The sequence below is a fragment of the Mustela putorius genome, unplaced genomic scaffold (assembly GCF_011764305.1).
Source record: "Mustela putorius furo isolate JIRA1106 unplaced genomic scaffold, ASM1176430v1.1 tig00003858_pilon_pilon_pilon, whole genome shotgun sequence".
Taxonomy (NCBI): domain Eukaryota; kingdom Metazoa; phylum Chordata; class Mammalia; order Carnivora; family Mustelidae; genus Mustela; species Mustela putorius.
The window spans coordinates 31059023-31082289 of record NW_025422010.1 but is presented as its reverse complement, the minus strand read 5'-3'; the positions used below and the strand labels follow the sequence as shown (position 1 = coordinate 31082289).

General features: G+C 43.8%; 1 protein-coding gene across 10 annotated transcripts in view; it reads right to left on the bottom strand.

Annotated features, from left to right (window-relative positions):
* FHOD3 (formin homology 2 domain containing 3) overlaps positions 1-23267 on the bottom strand; it is a 454740-nt gene that overhangs the window by 242401 nt on the left and 189072 nt on the right. For all 10 annotated transcript variants that reach the window (XM_004752275.3, XM_004752277.3, XM_004752278.3 and 7 more), the window contains exons 4-5: positions 16609-16676; positions 9559-9664 (exon numbers count right to left, since the gene is read on the bottom strand). In XM_004752275.3, coding sequence (XP_004752332.1) covers positions 9559-9664; positions 16609-16676 — 174 coding nt within the window. The remainder of the gene's footprint in view (positions 1-9558; positions 9665-16608; positions 16677-23267) is intronic.

Genomic DNA, 23267 nt, shown 5'->3' with positions numbered 1-23267 from the left:
GCCTCAACGGGGATCTCTCCCAGTCCCTTCCTCTCTCACCTGAGCACTCAGAGGGAAAACAAAGAGCACTTTGTCCCAAAAAAGTTCAGGACCCAGCTCTGGCCTTTCCTTGCTTCCTCGGGCAAGAGCTCCTCCTCCTGACCCTCTGTGTTCCTGTCCACAGCACCGAGATACTGAGGCCACGCCAGAGCACATGCCACAAGCAAGCAGGATACAATAGCAGCACTTCCAGAAAAAATGACACCACAGCAAGCAGCCTCCAAACCACCCTCCTACCAATCTACGCAGAGAACCAGTGAGAAGCGTTAGTGGAGAAGAGTTCCCACAAGCCCTGAGAGGAGGCAGAGCCAGCCACAAGCCGGGGTCCAGCCACATACACCAGAGGCTGCCACAGGTTCCAGGGGAAGGCTGGACCTGGCATTCAATGCCCTCTTTTGGGAAATGCCATGGTGTAGAAGGTGATGGACAAAAGCTGAGCAAACCCACGGTACCCCATGATCTGGGCAGGACAAGAGAGAGATGTGAGCTGCCCCACTGTGAGCCTATTTTTGGCCCCATTGCCCAAAATGGCCAGAAGAGGAAGGACCAAAGTGTAGCTCTTAGCTCTTCTCTTGGTTTTTTAGAAAGGGGTGCAGGGCGACAAGAGGGGCCACAGCTGGGACACTCAAAGCCCTCTGGGGTGGCATGTCTGTCCCCATACACAGTGACCACAAGAGGAACTCAGCCTTCCTCCCCAAGCAGGATGGGCTACAGTCTTCTTGCCCCTGACTGAATTCCTCAGCAGTGTGGCTGGTCCCACCTGGAGGCCACACACCAGCAGCAGGCCAGGCCGGTGAGCAGAAAGGTCAGGCTGAGGTCAGATACAGCCAGGGCCCAGAGATCATTAGACACCAAAGCAAAGATTTCAACATGGGGAAAAAAATGAAACATAAGACCATGTCCTCCAGCTACAAGTGGCCCAGCTACCCCAGCTGGCTGGTGGGGGCCACAACCTACAGACCGAGTCTCCACCAGGCCGTCTACCCATCTAAGAAGAGATTCACACACGGAAACATGGCGGGACTGGAGTGGAGTCTCCCTCACCGTCTTCACCAAGAAGTTGCTTCAAACGAGGAACCAAGGGCCCCAGAATGTTCCCTGTTTCAAACAAAACATACCAAGGGCAGGGGTGGAGTGTGAGAGACCCTTCTTGGGAGATGACACTCCAAAACCCAGTTTTTTTTTTTTTTTTTTTTAATTTCCCAAAACCCAATTTACAGAACAAGCAAATAAGGAAAAGCATGGAGAGAATCCTCTCACTCCGTCATGTGGTAAATGTCAGGCCCAACTTAAAAAAGGAAACCAACAAGAATAAATACAGAAACACCAAGGACAAATATACCGAAAATTCTGTAGCCAAAGCAAAGGAACTAGACATCTCACACAAGAGTCAGACGAACACATACAGAAGTTAGATTCTTGAAAAGGATTTGTCCTGGGACACAGAAGTGCATGTAAGCAATAATTTTGAATTTTCATTTTTTTTAAAGATTTAATTTATTCATGTGACAGAGGGACACACAGTGAGAGAGGGAACACAAGCAGGGGGAGTGGGAGAGGGAGAAGCAGGCTTCCCGCTGAGCAGGGAACCTAATGCGGGGCTCTATCCTAGGATCCCAGATCATGAACTGAGCCGAAGGCAGATGCTTAATGACTGAGCCACCCAGGTGCCCCAGTTTTGAAGTTTCCAATAAACATGTTAATTCTTCCCAAAATAATTGATGGATTTAACATAGTGACAACCAGAATTACAAACCACTTTCTTTTTAAAGGAGTGTTATAATTCATTGGTAGTAATAAGGGTGCCCTAACCACCAAGAGTGTCAAAGTTTAGAGAAAAGGATCACCTGAGGCCTGGAGCAAATGAACAGAAAGGAACACAGGTGGGACTGTCAATTCCCTTATCCCTTCTCAGGACAATGATTCAATCCCAAACAAGATACAAATGTACATACCTTCTAACAAAACAACCCTGTCCTCCGAACTTTCACCCTATGTAATAGACAAGGAACCCCCAGAGGGTTGTGTGCGTATAAGTCTTCTCAGGCTGCTGCAACAAGTACCACAGACTAGGGGTGTAAGCACAGAAACGGACCTCTTTAAAGCCCCATCTTTGGGCACCTGGATGGCTCAGATGGCTAAGCATTTGCCTTCTGCTCAGGTCATGATCCCAGGGTCCTGGGATCAAGTTCCACATCGGGCTCCCTGCTCCTTGGGGAGACTGCTTTTCGCTCTGCCTCTGCCTGTCTGCCTCTCTCTCTCCCTCTCTCAGGAATAAATAAATAAAATCTTAAAAAAAAAAAAAATAGGGCGCCTGGGTGGCTCAGTGGGTTAAGCCGCTGCCTTCGGCTCAGGTCATGATCTCAGTGTCCTGGGATCGAGTCCCGCATCGGGCTCTCTGCTCAGCAGGGAGCCTGCTTCCTCCTCTCTCTCTGCCTGCCTCTCTGCCTACTTGTAATCTCTCTCTGTCAAATAAATAAATAAAATCTTAAAAAAAAAATAAAGGCCCCATCTTCAGATACAGCCATATTCTGAGATCCTGGAAATTAGGACTTCTGCATAGGAATTTGGGGGAAGTATACAATTTAGCCCACAACAGGTTGTTACTGCACTGATATCACTGATTGTTATTGATAATAACTGTCATAGCTACAACCCCAGGCCTTTCTATGAGCCCTTGAACCTTCACAACACTCCAAATAAAGTAGATATTAGCTCCTTGGAAGCAGCCGTAGAAAGCAGTTAAGTAATTGTACCAAGGTCTGGGAGATGCCACCAAGCCACTCCCAGGCTTGACACAGCTGGACAGCACACTCAAAGGACAATTCATTTTTATAAAAGGCATGTGTGAAGTAGGCATGAACATGTGTGGGTAGGAAATGGCTTTTATCTTTAATAGGACTATGGGTGATTTTTATCTTTTTTTTCCCTTTATATGCTGTTTGCTTTCTATACAAAGATGTGTTCGCAAACTGCACAATAAAATATTATAAAAGGCCATTTTTTTAAGAAAAATATGTACATCATTTGGTTTTACTCCATTTTCTTTTCAGACATGTCCATCTGAGATTGCCTCCAATCTGCTAGCCTTGACACTGCATTCTCCTCTCTGGCACACACCTGGACCCCTCCTTTGATTAGTGGGCAATAAGGACTTTCAGCAGTGGATCCCAGGGCACATGATTTGGGAGGGAGATCAAGTCTTGCTTCTGTCACATTACGAGAGCAACCAAGGCAGCAAGTATCCAACAGGGTCATCATCTACTGGCCTCAGTAAGCAGGTCTACCTACCCTCAGTCTCCATTTATCCAGCTTGGCCATTCAGACTGGACCATGCCACTATCTGTGTGGTGACACGATCTCTCTCCCTAGATAATACTCGTGTAAAGCCTTTGGTGGGGGAGAAGGCAGAGGCCACTGCTGAGCTCTGCACCTAGTGAGAAATGCTGGGGTGGGGTAGAATGAAAACACTTAACTCATGTCAGACTTGAGAGCCAAGTTCACAAAGTAATGACAACATCACAACTTATGCCCAGCTGTGAAAGAATTAGACTCTTCCAATTTCCCTCACCGGACTCCTAGTTTCACCAACTGTGATCTCATCTGTCAGATATTTCAAACTTCCATGCCTACAGGGCACAGAGGCAATGACATAGGTGAAATAACCCAGGAGCAACACAAAACGAGGAGGTGGAGACAGAGGTATACAGAGCCCGTGGGCCCCATGTCAAGGCAACAGCTGCTTCTAACTCTAGCTAAGGATGGTCACACAGCAGTGAGGACCCTGTGTGGGCTTGAGCATACGGTTTTTCAAAAAGAAGCCAGAAATCCATAATTTTATGTCCAAATCCCCCAATTTTTAATGTCCCTTCTATTTAAAAAATTTTTGACATACTCTACTGGGAAAAAAAAAAACCCAAAAACCTGCCAGTTCAGTATGGCCTCGTGGGCTGCCAGTGCATGCCAGCCAACATGATTCCCTGCTAGAACAGTCCCTGTCACACGGACTTAGCACGAGGAGGGACATCAAGTGAGGAAAAGCTCTATCACGGACACTGGCTTCAACCCCCAGGCGCTGGTGACAGACCCCCACCCAGACACTTGTGCCCCTGTGCCATCCCCATCAAAGCCCGGCCACATGGCTGCCTTAAGTCCTGACTGAGCACTCTTATGCGCTCATCTCAGGAGAGGAAGGTGCTGCCAGGACAGGTCAGGGGCACCGCAGGACCAGTGTGTATGGGGATAGACAGTCAAGCCAGGCTGTTCAGTAGAAAACACACTGGCCCAGGACCTGAGCCCAGTTCAGGAAGTGAGCAGCTCCCCACTCCTGCTCCCAACCCCACCACCCTGGGACCAGTTTGGGCCCCTCCCTACACTCCCTGTCTGCAGTCTGAGCCAAAACCTCTACCCTCCTCCCTTGTTTTGAAATGCCAAAACACAAACTTCTAAGTTTTTCCAGGATGAAGGATTTGGGTTCAAACACCATTTGATCATTTTGTACAACCACCTCCTAAGACCACGAATCTCCTTCCGCGCCGTCTATAACATGTCTATTCCTGGTGCTGCCGAAGCCGACAAAAACCTCCTGGCCGGGAGTCTTGAACCTCATTAAGAGATCCCCTAACATGGAAGGCATTTTTCTTTCCCCAGAGTGGAATACAGTTAAGTGATATTTAGCAAAGCACTGAAATTCTCTGGTTCCGGTTTTTCCCAAAGAAATCTGAAATCTGGACTTTTTATTTTTTTTAGGTCAAATGTTCCAATTTTTAAATGTTGACAGGCATTAAACCATTTTTTAAGATGCATTATAGGGACAAATAAAATGAAAAGGCTGAGCTACAGTAGTTTCAGACCTTATCCAGCCGGTAATAGTGATGGAGGTGTTTTATGATTAACAGGGACTTTGCTTTACATGAAATGATCAAATCAAATTTCTCCGTGTAAAATTAGCCCTTAAGAAGCAGGTTCCCTTGAAGTACAGCCAGAAAAGGCAGCTGGTCTCACAGAGTCTACTCCTCTCTTTCTCCTCCCCGAAGCAGATCACCTACATACGCTTTCTAAATATGTAAGTTGTAGGAAACAAAACAGGAGAAGTGGCCCATGTGCAGCACCCCCCAGGGAGCCTCGCCAGGGCCCACTGGTTTCACTGTCCCATCCCCAGGGCCCGATGGGGCCCAGCATGGGTGCACAAAGTTCCCAGGAATATACCATTCTAGGTCCTACTTTAATAAGAATAATTGGGAGGTACAAAATTCCACAGGAGACTTCTATTAAATACGGGCTATCACGAAAAACTTTAGATCATTCACTAGAACCATCCAAGAATAATAAGTCAGATAAATATTATTTCTGCATGTTGTGCATTTAGACCTCTTCCCAGCAGCCGGCTCACATTTTTGGAGAGCTCTTGACTAACACCATAACTCAAAACCTATCTTTACCTCTCAGCAGATACATCCTCTACTAAAAGCAACAAATTCCTGGGCCTTTAAAAAAAAAAAAAAAAAAAGGCTGACAGACGGCTGAGCACAAAAAGAAAGATAAATTAATCGAGTTCTAAAAGCAGATGTGGAAAGCCCTGGGTTCTCCAAGTGCTCTTGTTTCCTTTGGATCTGGGGGACTCACATGTGGTCTCATGGAGCAGAGCTCCTAAGGTAATTTCACGAAGGGCACACTATCCTCCATAGCAGTTACCAAACAGCCCACTTTACGGGTTGCAATACTGTTTTCCAAACGCCCACCTGTTGATGCAGTTCTGAGGCAAGGGGCAGAGGTCGGCCTGCTCTTCTCCAGCAGGTCAAGTGTACACCCCCAGCCACCTGCCTTGGCAGGCTCTCACACACTATGCCATGGTATTTCCAACCTAACTGTCCCAGGGCCCACAGCAATTATTCACACCAGCTCGTCCTGAGTCTTACCCCATCTCACCCGCTCCCCCCATGGAAACCAAAACAAAGATGCCTGCCTTCTCCCTCTGCCTTGGGACTGACCCCCACGCTTCTCCTGAGTGGCCTCTGTGGGGCACACTGTGTTCTCCCCAGGAACTGTGAGTTATAAAACTATCAAACTCTGCAGTTTCTCTCCAGATCCACAGCTGGCCTCACCATACCTCACCCAAGGTAATATGGTTGAAGTGTGGTTGGACAAGGAGGCAATTCAAAGGTTGTCCTTGATGTCAAATGTCTGGTGGCTACTGATGGCTGATCACAACCTTAAAAAGCCTACAGGGGAAGTTCTTCAAAGTCAGAAAGGGGTGACTCAACATGTGGGCTTGGAAAAATGATAGTTTCCTTATATAAAAACACAAAAGGCACCCTGAGAAATCTGTCATTTGCATTCCTCAGAAGGTACCTTCCTGGCATGGGCTCTAGTCAGATATGTCACAGTGGGCTGAGGTTTGCGCACGGGGCCCTGCTCACCGGGAGGCTTCTGAGATTTAGTGGACATGGGAAAGGCACGCAAAGGCACCTCCACTCTGTGGGAAACCGAACATCCTGGAGTCACCTGAATGGGAGCGAGCCCTTGCTCATTCTCCAGGGAACGCCCGTGAAGCCTCCAGCCTTCAGTCAACAAACACGACTGGAAAAGACAGCTCAGAAGGCAAGGCCCTGGCGGCGGCAGTGAAAACGCAGAGCCCTCTCCTGCGTAAGGAAGGGGTGTCTGCAGCGAGGGTCTTCCGTCAGTGGTGTTTTCTACACAGAGAAACAGCACATGGTCGACAGGACTCTCCCCTGGTTGGACTTTAGTGTTCGGAGTGTCAAAAGCTCGGTAGCAGATGTGGGCACCTTCCTGACTGCTAACTGCCAATTAATGAACCACTGCCAAAAATTTAAAAATAAAATAAAACAAAATATAAAATAAAATAAGGAGACAAACCATTGCCACTTTAACGAGAAGCACTGAGGTAGAGAGCCTCGCTGAAGGATTCCGCACCTTTCCATCTTTCCTGACCAGGAAGTACAGTTCGCACAGTTCACCATTGGGGGCCCTGTACAGCCACTGAGCTCCTCTGCCCCGGCACAATCCCCTCGGTGGCAGGGAGGCCCTGCCTCTCTCCTAATGGGCCACCACAGGGCTGCTCACTAGAAACAGCTTTCTTGGCGGGGTTGAGTTCTTTCCTCCTAACTGCAGCTATGTGGCAGGTTCTGGTAACCGGATTCGTCAGGCCTCGAGTCACATCTTTCCCTTCTGCTGCCTCCACTTAGCAAAGAGAGCCCTTTTTAGAGAGTTCCTTGTGGACAAGGGGCTTCTGACAAAAATGTGGCCTTCCTGGGGTGCCTGGGTGGCTCAGTTGTTGAGCAGCTGGCTCTTGATTTCAGTTGAGGTCATGATCTTGGGGTCCTGGGATCGAGCCCGGCATTGGGGTCCACACTCTGTGGGGGATACTCTTGAGATTCTCTCTCCCCCTTTCCCTCTGCCCTTCCTCTGTGCCCACCCCCTTTCATAAATAAATCTTTAAAAAATAAAAAGGGACCGTCCTCATAAGGGCTGATGTCAACCAGCAGAGCCATTCCCCTCAACCGAGGCTTGGCTGCAGACCAACGTTGAGGTTTACCCTGGTGTTACAGTGTAATGACATACCTATACATGCTCCTAGATAAGGGTCAGAAGAAGAAAGATAAACACGTAGATGGTTATAATATTAATTCGATAGAGAGGTGTGTGTATTTGCTTTAAACAGAACAACAACAACAAATCCATACCATGTGAACCCACTATTCAAAATCAGGTAATTTTCGGTTTCTTCCCTTCCAGGTGGTTCGGCTTATAAACATCCATAAGCTAGGTGGACAGTAAACTGGAGGAGTATCCCTCACCCTTATCCCTGTGCCTTTCCCTGTTCTAGGAGTTGGACCTTTGTGAAAGGAAAGCCAAAGAGGATAATCTCTTCAGACACAAAGGCAGCTGCAAAAGGAGGCAACATCGGGACCAAGTGTAGGGTTCATCTGTCTACACAGCCCATAGAAGCTTCCGTGTTTTAACTACAGTACGGATAGAACCCATCCAATCCATCCTTATGCTGACAACTCATAATGAGCATCTACCACATGCCCAGGAAAAGATGGAAGGGAGGGGGGCAAAAGGAGGCGACGCCCTAGCTTCTCGAACGCCGTGGAGCAGAACCGGGAAGCTGAGGAACTCTCATGCACACACTTGGCATTTATCAAGAACAGAAACAGCACTGACTGAAAAATATGTCCTATTTTTTTTTTTCCTTCATGAACCCTGCATTTTCTCTCTTGCCCTCTGCTGCTGTGGCTCCCCAGGGCCAGGGTCTCTGAGGGGAGGCCTCGGTTGGCTGTGCTGGGTAGCCAGAGACCAGGAGCTCGAGACGTTTTCACTCTGCCTGTCTCATTCAAGTCCAGCTATGGACGTTTGAAAGTAAATCATAATTAACATACTTGTCCTTCACCCAAGGGAAAAGGAAAAGCACTCTTTCCCCCCATCCTGTGAACGTGGAAGATGGGAGCTGAGGGGTTGCAGGTATACACGGAGATGAGGGAACAAAACCGAGATGAGACATGTGGGACAGGCCTGGACACTGCCCCTGCTTGACCATGTCCTAGAGAAACGGACATTATTTGACAATGGCTCCACAGCTTTGAGTCTCAAATCCTTCTGTTGCAAAATGGAGATAAGACTGAAGGATATTACATGTCTTTTTGCAGCTCAAACCTTGATATCACTGATTTCTTAGCTAGCACTAATAATTCCTGCTCTCCCTTACCACATTTTTATGGGATCAAATAAAATTATTTATATGAAGGTTGACAAAAATACTGTAACCAGAGAGCATTAATTTTATGAACTGGAACAATGCTCAGTGCTTCAGACTCGACACGTGCCTCACTTTATACAGAAGGAAGGAAGGAAGCAAGCAAGCAAAGTTATACCAATAGCTTTCAGAATCATTCTTTAAAGTGCAGGTCCTGGACCCACCCCAAACCTACCAAGTCAGAAACATGAGGACCCAGTGAGGAATGTGAGCTTCTGACAAACGCTCCCAGTTAACAATCCAAGTTGGAAAAAAAAACTTTTTCCCAGGAAATAAATTGGCCTCTTTGGTTTTGGGTGACTTCCTGCTAAAATGCAGGCCCACTTAGTGTGGTCTTTTCCTTACCAAATGAAAGAGATTGTCAAGAACTTAATGGGAACTAGCTTTTTTTTTTTTTTTCTCTTCCTAGTAACTAGGAAGAGATGTAAGGTAAAAACCAGTCAAGTTAGCTCAGTCACTAATGAGTTCTTAGGAAGTGATAAAACCTGATGTGAGTGTTATTTTTTGCTACAGAAAGTCTTTATCACACATGCTGTGATGTGCACTGGATGTTATACGCAACTAATGAATTGTTGAACACTACATCAAAATCTAGTGGTGTACTCTATGTTGGCTAACTGAACATAATAATAAAAAAAAGAAAAGTTAAACAAGTTAAGAGAAAAACGAAATAAAAGCTCTCGGTATCCAAGTTCCCGGAGGCACTGCCAGGCCTCCCTTGCCACAGGGATGTCATAACTTACCCCTCAGGATGTAGTTCTGATAGTTCTGGTCCGCCTCAGCTCCCACCTTGATCAAACACGTCAGACCTTCAGCCACCACAAATTCATGCACCAAATCCTTGTCATCCTAGCAGGAAAGGAGGGAGGAAAAATAAAAAAACAAACTTCAAATACTGTCCTCATCCCTCCTCCGTCCAGGTTGTTAAAACTACGGACAGGCCTTTGAAGCCAGACTGACCTCTGAAGATTTTTCTGCTCTATTCAAATGAGGCATCTAGAGCTATTGCCAGAGGAATTTTACAACCAGTCTCCACATTGTTGGTTGCCAAAGACCAATGATTGCCTTCTGGACGATCTAATAAAGATCCAGCAAATGAATCCCCTGTCAGGAATATTTATAGCACTCTGTTTTTCATTCTTCAACAATCACCAGGCCCTGCTGCCTGACAGGTCCCCAGGGATGGGCCACATGAAGCTCACTGGGTTCCAGCAACAGGAAATGTCCGATCGCAGCACAGACCATCAAGGGGAGGATTCAAAGCCACTCGCGTGTTCCAAAAGGCAGTCCTTAAGGTCAGCGGATACAAGGGTCTTGAAAATGGTATCTAAGGGAGGAAGCGGACACCTCAACCTCCAAGAATGCTCGCAGGACAAGCTGGGAAGCAGAGTGCATGACCAGTCGTGCGCCGGGGGCAGCCATGTGTCCCCACAAAGGGGCCATTCTGACAGGCCAGCAGACTCAGTTCCCAGAAGGCGAGGCATGGAAGGAAACTTAGGGACCATCTAAGTTGGTGGTTCTCAAAGAGCAGTGCCCAGACCCACAGGCGGCATGAGCATCACCTGGGCACTTGTTAGAAATGCAAATGCCCCAACTGCCTATCTAGAAATCTCTACAGTGAGGTTCAGCAATGTATGCTTACTGCATCCTCCCAGTGACTCGGGGGTGCTCAGATGGTCCTCACCCCTGACTCCTTCACACTAGGATTACCTGGGGAACTTTAAAAAGGAGGAGAAAGCAGGACCCTGCGCAGATGGATTTCATCAGAGTTTTTAGGGCTGGGGCCCCAGCTCTGTTACTAAATTCCCCAGGAAATTAGGGCAGCCAGTTTAAGGACCACTGACATAAGCCCACCTTCTCTTTATAGATAAAGACTCAAAACATTGGCCGAGATCACCTATGTCCAGCCAGCCCCATCATTTTCTATAGTACCAAGTCCTAGAGAGCTCTCGGAGAGGGATTTTTCCACTACTACTTCAGGAGATTTCCTCAGTTGGACTCTGCCTGGTCTCAAATGCAGCTAGCCTAAGACTGGAACATTCATCTTCAATCATAACAGAGCAAAAATTAATTTTTTAAAAAAACCTCAGTGATGTAAATAGTAGAAAGCTTAATGGAATAATGAATGGTTTTTATTATAAGAATGGCCAGCAACCATGGTTTATCTCCAAAAAAGAAAAAGATAATTTAGAGAAACGGGCATAATTTTCCTGTCCCTCTGTGAAATCAGCCCCTCATTCTGATTTTATGGCATTTTCCAATTATATGGATGGAGGACTTGACCTAAATGTGGGCAGGCCAGGCAAAGGCCCCCTTTGAACCCAGAAAACACTCTCAACGTTCAGAGGGCACTGGGGGAAGGTGGGGAGCAAAGCCTGTGCCCTCAAGTAATGAAAGGCAGCTGTGTTAACTCAGACTTCAAGATAATCATGGTTTTGGAAGCAAGGAAAATGGGACAATATCATGAGTTTTTGGAAAATTACTTTACACTCGTATGTATAAAGGAAATAAAAATAATTCTCCCTCCATCCATATCCTTTTCCATCAGCATATGTGAAAAGTGAACATTTAGATGAGCTCATGTCTAGTCAGAAAGTTTTTCCAAGCATGTAACAAATGTTTATTACTTTAACTAAAACTAGATTCACACATGACTTCATGGTGAAAAAGTGAGAACAAGCTCTCAAGAAATCGCTCAAGCTAATCACTAATATTAATACAGCAGAGTTGGCTGCCTGGCAAAGGTCCTTGGAACAAACACAAACAGGGGAGACAGTGTTTATAAAAATTCAGAACCTTAACTACAATTTATGTACATATGTAGATAAGGCAATAAGTAATAGACATTCATGGATAATAAATTGTGGAAAATGCCCTTCAAATTGTCAATGCCTGAGATTTTGAACATGTATTCTGAAATACTTAGGCATTAATAAATGATTTTTAAAACACTGGTTTCCAATTAGCATGAAGTCAAAAGGTTAACACCACTGATAAGAGATGATCCCTGCATTTCAGAATTTTCTACACTAGCCATACTTTAAACTGTTATATATATATATATTTTTTTAAATGTCTGTTAGTCAAGGAACATTCAACTCAATGCAAAAGACCAGGGACTTTGTATTTTACACGCTTATACTCTAAGGTCCAGAAAGAACCCCTGCATGTAGAAAACAGGAGATGATGGAAATGCAGACTGTGGGCGTGGGAGAAGGCGATCCAAGCCCCAGAGAGCTTGAAGTCTGCATAATCCATTCAATACCCAATGATGGTTTGAGCTGTTCTGTGCCCACGTGTGTGGTCTTCCAAACAGATTATACACCGTGGGTAGCAAGGATATTCTTTCTTGCCTACATAATGCTGGCTGCTCAGAAATATCTGTTTGATGAATCAATGGTAGAAACAACATCCCTGAGAATTCAGAGTTAACACTACAGAACAAACTTGGTGAAGGAAAATGCAACAAAGACCCCGAACATGTTTATTTTGTTTTATTTTTAAGTTTTCTCACCATGGAACACTTTAACCATATACAAAAGAAGACAGAACAATTTAGTGAACCCCAGGTGCCAATCAATCAATTCATACCAATCCTGTTTCTTCTATCACCCCATACCAATTTGTCTGTCTGCTGCCATGTTAATTTGAAGTGGATCCCAGACATCACATCATTTAATCCATAAATACTCCAATAGGCATCCCCAAGATGCAGAAACTCATTTTAAAATTATGTACTCACAATAAAAAAGACTAATACTTTATTATTAAATGTCTAATCAGTGACCCAAATTCTGTTTCATAAATACCATTTTGTGTTTTTATGTGTTTGTGTCTTTGTTTTTTTACATTTTGTACCATGATCCAAATAAGACACACATGTGGATTTAAAGGTCTTTTAATTCACCCTTTTTTCCCCTTGAAATTTATATGTTAAAGAAACTAGGTTATTTGTCCTCTGTAGCCTACAGTCTGGATTTTGTTGACTGCACCAATGTGGTGTAGATTAACATGCGCTTCTTAGATCATTTATAAATCGGTGTGCTGCATATGGAGACATGATGAGATCTAGAGTTGATTTTGTTGGCTTAACCACATCATCAGTGATAATGTAAATTCCCATGAGGAACCACAGACGATTGTATCTCATTTCCACCATGTAAGCAGGCCTTATGCTCAATGCCTTGATCCGTTCACTGAGGATTGCGAAATTGTGATACTTTAATTCTGTTATTCTCCCTTACTTATAAGCTAGAAGATTATTACAAATAATACTTCCTCCCTCAATTACTGTTTGATTATCCTAAAGTTCACATAAAGAATTTACTGTTTTTGGTGCAATTATAAAACTCCTAGAAGAAAACATAGGCAATAATTTTTTTGACACCAGCCCTAGAAATATTTCTCTAGACATCTCCTAAGGCAAGGGAAACAGAAGCAAAATTAAATTACTGAAGCTACATCAACATAAAAGTTTTTCACGGTGAAGGAAACCATCAACAAAGCAAAAAGGCAACCTACTAAATGGAGGAGATATTTGCAAATGACATATCCGATGAGGGGTTAACATCCAAAATATATAAAGAACTTATACAACTCAACACACACAAAAAACAAATAATCCAATTCAGAGCAGAGGACCTAAAAAGACGTTTTTCCAAAGGAGACATCCAGATGGCCAAGAGACCAACAGACACATGAAAAGATGCTCAACATCACTCATCATCAGGGAAATGCAAATTAAAATTATAATGAGTTAACACCTTGCATGTCCGACTTGCTAAACTCAAAAATGTACAACTCAAAAAAAATAACAAGGGCTTGTAAGGATGTGGAGAAAATGAAGTTTCCTCAAAAAAATTAAAAATAGAATTACCATATGATCCAGTAATTCCACTATGGGGTATGAACTAAAAGAAAATGAAAACACTAATTCAAAAAGATATATACACTCCTATGTTTACTGAAGCATTATTTAAAATAGCCAAGATATGGAAGCAACCCATTGTCCTTCCACTGATGAATGAGTAAAAAAGATGCACTGTGTGTACACACACACACACACAGTGGAATATCAGTCATAAGAAAGAATGAGATCTTGCCATTTGTGGCAACATGGATGAACCTAGAGGATACAGTTCTAAGAGAAATAAGGTCAATCAGGGCAAGACATATACCATATGGTTTCACTCATTCTGTTTCAAATAAAATCTTTTAAAAAGTAAATAAATAAATTCAGGAATATAGAGTTTTTAACTTAACCACTTCTACCTTTCTTTTTTTTTTAAAGATTTTTATTTACTTATTTGTTAATAAGAGACACAGAGGGAGCAGAAGCAGGGGGAGCAGCAGCAGAGGCAGAGGGAGAAGCAGGCTCCCCACTAAGCAGGGATCCCGATGTAGGGCTTGATCCCAGGACCCTGGGATCATGATCTGAGCTGAAGGCAGATGCTTAACCTACTGAGCCACCCAGGTACCCTTCTTCTACCATTCTGTCTTCTTTCTCCCACATACCAAGAATCCTAACCCTGAAGACCTCTAAGAATGACAAAGCTAGAACACACAAAGCTAGAACTCAGAATAGCAATACAACATCAGCAGCAACAAGATCATTATGAACAGCTGATTGTGTGTGTGGTTTCTTTTTGTTCTTAGAGCAGATTTACTCAACATACACAGATCACAGTGTTTTAAAGCCACTGGGAATAACGAACTCTTCTCTGTTCAGTTCAGCCACCAGCGGGACACTCAATGAGGTGAGCACAGGTATGAAAGAAGTCAAAGCTCAACAGCAACAGCAGGCAGGTTGAGGAACTCTGGGTCAGGGTGAGGAGTGGCAGGAGCATGGCCCTCTGATGGCACAATGAGTCCAGCCCAAGTGTAGCGGGGGATCTGAGTTAAAAAGAAGGGTGTAATTGAGGGTAAATAAGTTTTATTTTGTTCAGCTAAGGAACAGAGAGATATACAGATGGAAATTGCTAAAGACTGAAGACATAGGCATCTTCTAGAGGACTATCCAATTCACCTAGTCTATTCACCCCAAAGACCTGGCGATGAAATCCAGGGAGCTTGTATATAGCTAGACTCAGATGGATGCCCTGTAGTATCTTAAGTTCTATACCAGATATAGGGAACATCAGAGGTATTTGAAGGGACCGAGAGGAGTCACTTAGGGAGAGGTACCCTAGCAGGACGGGACAGCAGGAGATAACCTGAGAGACAAAGAGAATGGACGTGGGGTGGCAACATATTCTGGCATAGAATCAATGGGTCCAAGGGCAAAGGTGCAGAAGAGTATGGCTTGTCCCTAGAAGGCAACCGTGAGTAGAATTTAGGATGCAGCCAAGGTCAAAGAAGTGGGCAGCAAAAGGCCACATCCACAGGGCTTCCAGGTTATACTGAGAATTCCAGATGTAATCCAGAATGCTGCATGGAACCATCAGGAGAATCATTTCCTCAAACGTCTCTGGTAGGAAATTAAAGAACAGACTGAGATAGAGAACCAAAAGCTGGCAGTGCCCCAGGACAGCTGTTTGCAATTTTTCCAGAACCAAAAGCCTGAAGGCAGACCCCAACCCCAAGTATCTCAGAGATGTGCAGCATGAGGGGGCGATGACACGGTAGGTTCCCAACCGTAACCGTCAGGAGAGCTGAGAGGAATCGTGTCCAGAAATGCCGACCCTGAAAAGGGACTCTGCTCAGGGAGAAGGTGTGGGCGTGGTTGAACAAGTTTAAGGACCAGCGGCATGAAAATGTGCAGATGGAATGGATGGTTGACCTGTCTTTTTGCCAATCCCTTCTCAGGAAGACATCCACAAGGAGCACTGCTTCTCTGACACAACTATTACTGATGATGAAAATTTTTTAAGAATGTGGCTAAGACAGGAGCTGAAGGGAATTGGACCCTATATTCCCTAGGGTCCAAAACCATCACAGAAGGAGAAATGAGCCCATAGAGACACCAGCTCTTGCGAGTGCCATCCTGACTCTGCCAGGGCAGCAGCCTCTTTCTCCTCCCCTGGCTCACTCGCTCTCTCTCTCCTCTGCAGCCTCTCATAAGTGAGCAGCTTGGACCTTGTCTGTACTCCCGTCCTAGGCTCCTGACTTCCTCAGGACAGGGAAAGAGGAGAGGCTTAGGAGCAAAGGAAAAAACAAACCCTGAAAGTGGGACATACACATATGCACAAAGGACATGTCCTGAGCAGCATGGTTTGTAACACAGCCAACACTGAGGATAAAGCAAACTGCCTGCCAACAGAAGAATGCACAGGGCTACTTGCGCTGTATTCATACCCAAGAACACCCAGAGCCACACCAGCCCATCATGCCTATGCCTGGCCCACGTTATTAAACAAGCTGGAGTACGACACATGCAGCATGTCATATGTGAAGTTAGCAGAAAAGAACACGGACACTGTTGGAGAATCTTCACCACCAGCACAGAAACACGCATGCATGTGACCATCAGCAGAGAGGGGGGACCTGGGGCAGGAAAACAATGCTTGGAATGAGGGAGAAAACAAGACCTCAATTATATCCGTAGTAGGTTTTTCTTTGTAGAAGTCAGAGGTCAATATGGAAAAACATGATTTGATCAAGTTGTCATTACTTCCTAATGTTTGAAATATTTGATATGGTAATGATACTCTCACTGTGATATTTTGACCTCACTGACATTTTAATCCAAGGAAACGTTTCTTTCTGTAATCAGTAAGAGGTAGAAACATGTCTGTATCCAATTCCATAAGCAATGCACAAACAGGACCTAAGAGCATGCTTTTCTTCTTTTTTACCTGAAATATCTGCTTCAGGGAGAAAAGGGCCCTTCTTAAATCTCGCCCACTGGAGTTGTACAGTTTCTCTGGAATAAAAAACATAACATATAGAATTAATTAAACTGACTCAATGAACGGTAAAAACACAGGATGTGAACGATGAACAGACTTTCCACTGGGGAGGTGAGTAGACAGAAGCCATGGAAGATAGAGCCCTCACGTCCGCCAGTGCAGAGAATAGCCTGGGCTGCTGCAGGTGGCCGGAAGAGGGGGCGAGAGAGTTGTGGAGGACAAGGCCCCACGTGCACCCTCAGCCCCACCCTCCCTCTCTCCAGACTTCCATATCCAGATGCTTGTCGACCATTGCACTTAATGGCCAACTATATCCACAAAATTAACCCAGCCAAGATGGAATGCACCCCTCCACCTCCCTCCTTTCTTGCCTCACAGCCCCTGCCCCACCATCCTTTCTACAGCTGGGCTCAGCTTTGAGGCACCTCCTTTTCCCCAGGATCTAACCGTCACCTTAAAAGACCTAAGGACAGTGTAGTGGTTTTCAGGACTGGATTCCTTGGCGATGGCTCTGTAAATAGCTTTATCTCTGGATCTACCTGGGCTTTCACTCATGTTTCAAGATGGGTCTGGCCCTGAGCAAGGCAGATGGAGGAATCCCGTATTGGTCTTCTCTGGCTCAAGATTCAGGCCAACTCCTACAACCCCCAGTGTTCTGTTAGTCACATTTAACATGTACCAGTTAGGCCAGGCCTAAGGAATAAGGAGGTGACCTTGACCTAGGACCTATCCTCCAGAGGTCACAACGTGGGATGGAGACAAATGAACTTGCTAAAATTACTAGTTAGCCAATGGAGTAGAGCTCCAAAGTGCTGAGGTCAGGAGGAAGTGAGAAACCAGTTATTCCAGTGTATGTAGAATGCCTGGGAGCATGGACTCTGCTCAGCTTCACACGACTCAAACTTGGCCCTGATCTAGGTGACTCAGGGGTCAGGTCAGGTTCCCAACAGCAGGTACCAGACTGACCCAATAAAAAAAATCATCCAACATGTATTTCCTGAGCACCTGCCAGGAACTGTTCTAGGCAGCCAGTAGTGAAGAGTAGACTTAATAAACGCAAGGACTAAGCAGTCAGAAAGCCTAGATCTCAAAGCTGGTGTCACTCCCTACTTGCTACATAACCTTGAACAAAGTAGTTTATTTTTCTAAGACTCAGATCCCCTGTTTATAAAATAAGAACATGCAACAGCAGATTTAAAGGAAGACAGTTTTTGTGTTAAATCAAACACTGATACAGTACAGGGTGATGCCAAATTATTTAAAATGTTAAAGAATAAAACAGTCAAAAGCAGTATCATGCCAGAGGCCAACCTCTCTGAGCTTCAGTTTCAGCATATGGTGGGCAATGCACAGAACCACACTGCCTGCTTATGTCACAGACGTGAGTGGAAGGACACAGAACACATAGGTCTATAAGAGTTGACAGAAGTCTGGCCATGAGAAGAATATGCCCGCTTGCACAGTAACTTTGGAAAAGAACAGGCTCCCACCTTTGATGTAAAAGGCTGTAGGGTAGGTGGGGCTCAGATCTGCATGGCCGTAGCTGCCCCCAAAAGCCTCCCTACAGACATCTTCACTCTTCTCATCCACTCTCCACCCAAAGGCCAAAAGGGTTGGGAGAAAATGACCACCTGATGACATCACTGGTCCCATTTAAACCCTTCAATGGCTGCCCCTGCACTGAGAATGAAATCCAAAATCTTCTGCAGGATCTGTCAAGCCCTTGGTTATGCAGCCCCAGCTCCCTCATCACTATGTTGCAGACTCTCTGGTCTCATCCAGGCACTGGGCAGGTCAGGTTCTTCCAGACACAAAACCTATGAAAACACCCAGTAAGGGATAGAGGCTAGATTGTGTCAGTTTGGGGGTCTAGGGGGTGGGTGGTGTCTGATCCCAAGAGCTTCTAAATAATATGCAGTCCATGATCACTTACTGACTATGAAGAGTTTTGATTAAGACAGAATACATCACCTTCCGAAAAACAAGACCCGAGAAAACTCCAGAGAAATCAGCCATCCCTAAAATAAACGTCTTGTTTATCACAGACCCTAAGACATGAGGCCCAGGTAACTTTCAAGCTGACCTCTAAAGTGAGTGCACAGCCTCAGCATACACAAGTAATAAATAAGTGGAGTGGACGGCATCACCCCTGTGTCTGGTCCCGAGGGTGATCACTCCACAGTTTTGGCAGCTAAACCTCTCTGACTTCTCAAATTCTGAGGACAGAAATTTTGATTGTTGCCAGAACCATTTCTAATAAATAAGAATAAATAGATGCAAGCATGGGAACAAGCTCCCCCAAAGAGAAGCAGATTTATCCTATCCAGTAAGAACATCTGAAGAGAGTGTCAATTCCAAGTACCTCTTTATAAGGTAATAAGACTTGCAGTAGACTTCTCTTGTGCATGCCCCACTAGATGACAAGCAGAAATAGGTCTTAAGTGAATTTACAACATCACAGAGTTAGTTACTGATGATGTGTCCTGGCTTCCAATTCATGTGAATGAAAATTATGGTTAATTGTGCTCAGATGGTTAAGGTTTCTGTACTTGGTATTATACTCAAAATCAGGTTTTTAAAAAAGTTTAGTTGAGAATGACAATATTTTGTTGAGGATTTTTTACATGTATATTCATGAGGAATATTCATGATCTGTAGTTTTGTTTCCTTCTAAAGGCTTTAATGTTGAAGCAATATGGACTCTCATGAGTTGGGAGTATTCCCTCCTCTTCTACTTTCAGAACAAGTCTACGTAGACTTGATATTACACATTCCTTAAGTGTTTTGCAGAATTCTACAGTGAAGCCACCTGGGGCAGAGGGAGGCCGGGAGGAGTTCTCTGTATTGGGAGGTTTTAAACTATGGATTCAGTTTCTTCAATTACTATAGAGCTATTCTGATTCTTTCTTCTTGAAGGAGCTTTGATAGTTTGCATCTTCTAAGGAATTTTTCCAAATTATACATTTAATTTGTTCAGTGCGTGGGCATAAAGTTGTCATCATATTCCCTATTACCCTTTTATTAACTACGGCAATCTCCTCTCCTACCTTTATTATTGGTAATCTCTCTGTCTCTTTTCTCCACTTAGTCTGGCTAGAGGTATATCCATTTTATCGACCTTTTCAAAGAAGCAGCTTTTGATTTCATTGTTCTTCCTCTTTCTTTTCTGGCTTAATCATTTTCTTCTTTCTGCTTGCTTTTGGCCTATTTTGCTCTTTCCCCTACTTTCTTAAGGTGGAAATTCAATAACAATTGATCTGAAACCTTTCTTCTTTTCTAAGTAGGTAAGGTTATAAGTATCTCCCTAACTGCTGCTTTGGCTGCATTCTGCACAGTTTGCTATTTTGTGTTTTCATTTTCATTCAATTGGAAATGAAGTGAATGCTGAACATTTCTTTCCAGTCAAAAGGGAATAAGTCCTGTGGTGGGGTTTTTGTTTGTTTGTTTGTTTTGGACCTATGGTTTATTTAGAAGTATACTGTTTAACTTCCAATTATTTGGGAATTTTTCACATATCTGTTACCAATTTCTAGTTTCATTTCTTTATGATGAGAACATAATATTATAGGATATCAATTATTTTAAATTTATTAATGTTTATTTTATGGCCCAGAATATGGTTTATCATGGTGAACATCTCGCATACACTTGAAAAGAACAGACTATTCTAGAAATATCCACTAGGCCAAACTGAGTGGTAGTGTTGTTCAGGTGTTCTATATTTTCATGAGCTTCTGTACATCACTGAGAAAGGAGTGTTGAGATTACCAACCATGACAGTGGATTTTTCCATTTTTTCTTGCATCTGTATGAGTATTTGCTTTAGGAACACTTTGCCTCTCTCTTGTTATGGGCACTCACATTTAGGATTGCTACAGCTTCTAAGTGAATTAACCTTTTATCATTATATAATGTCTTTCTTCATCTCTGGCAATATTTCTTGTTTAAAGTCTATATTTTTAATATTAATATGATCACTTTTGGTTAGTATTTGCATAGTTTCTGATAGAGTTGCAACTTGTTTTTATCCACTCTCACAATCTCTATCTTTTAATTGATATGCATTCACCATATTTTTAACCTCTACGACATCACCTTTGATGAGAAACATCCTTGTACAAATGCCAAAAATATCTTTGGTGCCAAAACACTCTCTCCCTCCTTTTTTTTTTTTTTTTGCCAAGTCTCTTTTAATTAGAACAAAAAGATTTTTTTTTAAATTTTGCTGTGTTTTTTTTTTTTTTTTGGAGAAAGTGGTGGGGAATGAGGGGGAGAGAGAGGGGAAGAGAGTATACTAAGCAGACTCCATGACCAGGACGGAGACCAGTTTGGGGCTCAATCTCACATCCCTGAGATCATGATCTGAACCAAAACCAGGAGCCAGATGCTTAACTGACTGAGCCACCCAGGCACCCCTATAATTTCTATTTGAAAAGCACTATTTCAATCGCCCTTAATTTAAAAAACTGTTTATAGTCATTCATTTAAATAATTATTCCAACAAATCTGAATAACAAAATAATAATGTTCCCAAATAATTCTTTTATGCAAAACAATTATCACTACAAACTTCAGAGACAGATTCACATCTGTCACTGTGGCTTTTTACTATCAAACGCAGAAGATCAGCTGTCTTATTTAAGGATATTACATATTTTGGCTTAAACGTCCTTTAAAAGGCAAAGTGTTTTAAGTCTGTATGTTAAAAGAACTAGGTGAGGGCTAGATCAGAAATCTTTCCAATATGGCACCTGTTAAGTTGTAGTTTGCTTAATTTAAACCCTTTGTAAAAGCAGTTAGCAGTGAAGCTTCACTTTTATGGACCAAGATATCCTCTCCCACAGTACTAGAAACCATTTTTTCCCCTACACAATCAAGGTTTTTAAGAATGTCATGCATTGGTCTCTGTAACATATGAAAGCAACATTGAAATCATCACCATTGTGGTTGAACTAAAAATGACCACGTTTTTATTCAAAGAGCTATTACTCTAAAGTACTGTCTTTTTTTTTTTTTTTTTTTTAAGGTTTGATTTATTTTTGAGGAAGTAGCAGTCAGGGGCAGGAGACAGGACAGAGCAAGGAGAGAGAGAAACTCAAACACACTCTTCGATGAGCACAGAGCCCAAGGACACAATCCCAGGAGCATAATCCCAGGACACTGAGATCATGACTTGAGCTGAAAGCAAGAGTCGGATGCGCAGCAAACTGAGCCACACGGACGCCCCTACAAAACTGACTTTTTATAAGATCACTGATATTATCTTTTTTAACCAAAATCATGGTATGCAATGAAACCACAGTGCTTAACTAAAACTCAAAATTGCCATTTTTAAAACATAATGGTACCAATAGTCTCTAGACCCAACCTGACCTGTTATGTTGGTTCTTCACATACATTTTAGGAGACACCACTGTTCACCTAGAGGACAAAAAGGATTAGGAACCAAGCACGTTTGTAAATGACATAGAGGCATACTTTGGAGATATTCCAAGTTTGGTTCCAGACCTATAGAATAAAGTAAACATCACAATAATGCAAGTCAAATGCACTTTTTGGTTTCCCAGTGCATATGAAAGTTCTGTTGACGCTACTGTAATCTAGTGCATGCACATTAAGTCTTTTAAAAAGTGCACGTATCTTAATTTAAAAATTCTTTATTGAAAAAAAAATGCCAACCACCTGAGCTTTCAACAAGTAGTAATCTCTGATTGCAAATCACCATAACAAATAATGAAGTGTGAAATATTGTGAGAATTACCAGAATATGACAGGGACACCAAGTAAGCAGATGCTCTTGGGAAAAATGGCACCAACACACTTGCTTGATGCAGGTAAAACTTCACTTTGCCATAAAACTTCACTTTGTAAAAAATGTAATATCTGAAAGTACAATCAAGTGCAGTAACACGAGCTCAGCTGGTATAATCTGTCGTTGTGGGAGGCATGGTTCCTGCTGGCAGAGGAGAAGAGTGGACATTTCATCACATCAGCTGTCATGCCCACACCAGTGACTACTCATAGCCTTTGGTGTTCCTTCATGAGCAGCCTCCACAGGCCAAAGGAGAAGCACTGCTTCCCACAGCCCAAGCCCCGGCTTCCTTGATACAGAGCTAACCATGTCTTGGGAGGTGTGGTCTGGAGCTTTCACTGCTGGGGACACTAGGACTCAAGAAATGGAGTGTTCTATCTGTAGCACATCCAGGCCTCATCATACAGAAAGTCAGACTCACTATGGCTGTGCAGGCCTCCCCTTCAGTGTAGACGAGACTATCAAGGGCTTCCCCTAGAACAGGGCTAGCTTGGCAGCTTCCTGAGGGGATGCTGGACATGGCTCTTGGATGCATTCCCTGTTCAACATTAATCACTTCTCCTTTAGAAGCAGCCCATCTATGCAGAGCTCAGGTGTGATTCTCAGCCCCGGGTTACAGTACATGGAAGGCTTCCTCAGGGAAGAATGACTGAGCCCCACAGGGCTCCCTTGTTCTGCCACAGTATCTGCAGCCTCTGCTTTCTGTGTGGGTCTACACGTGTGCAGATCCAGGTGCACACTGGGCTTCAGCCTATGGGTGATGCGACAGAACGTGGGGTCCTCTGAATACACT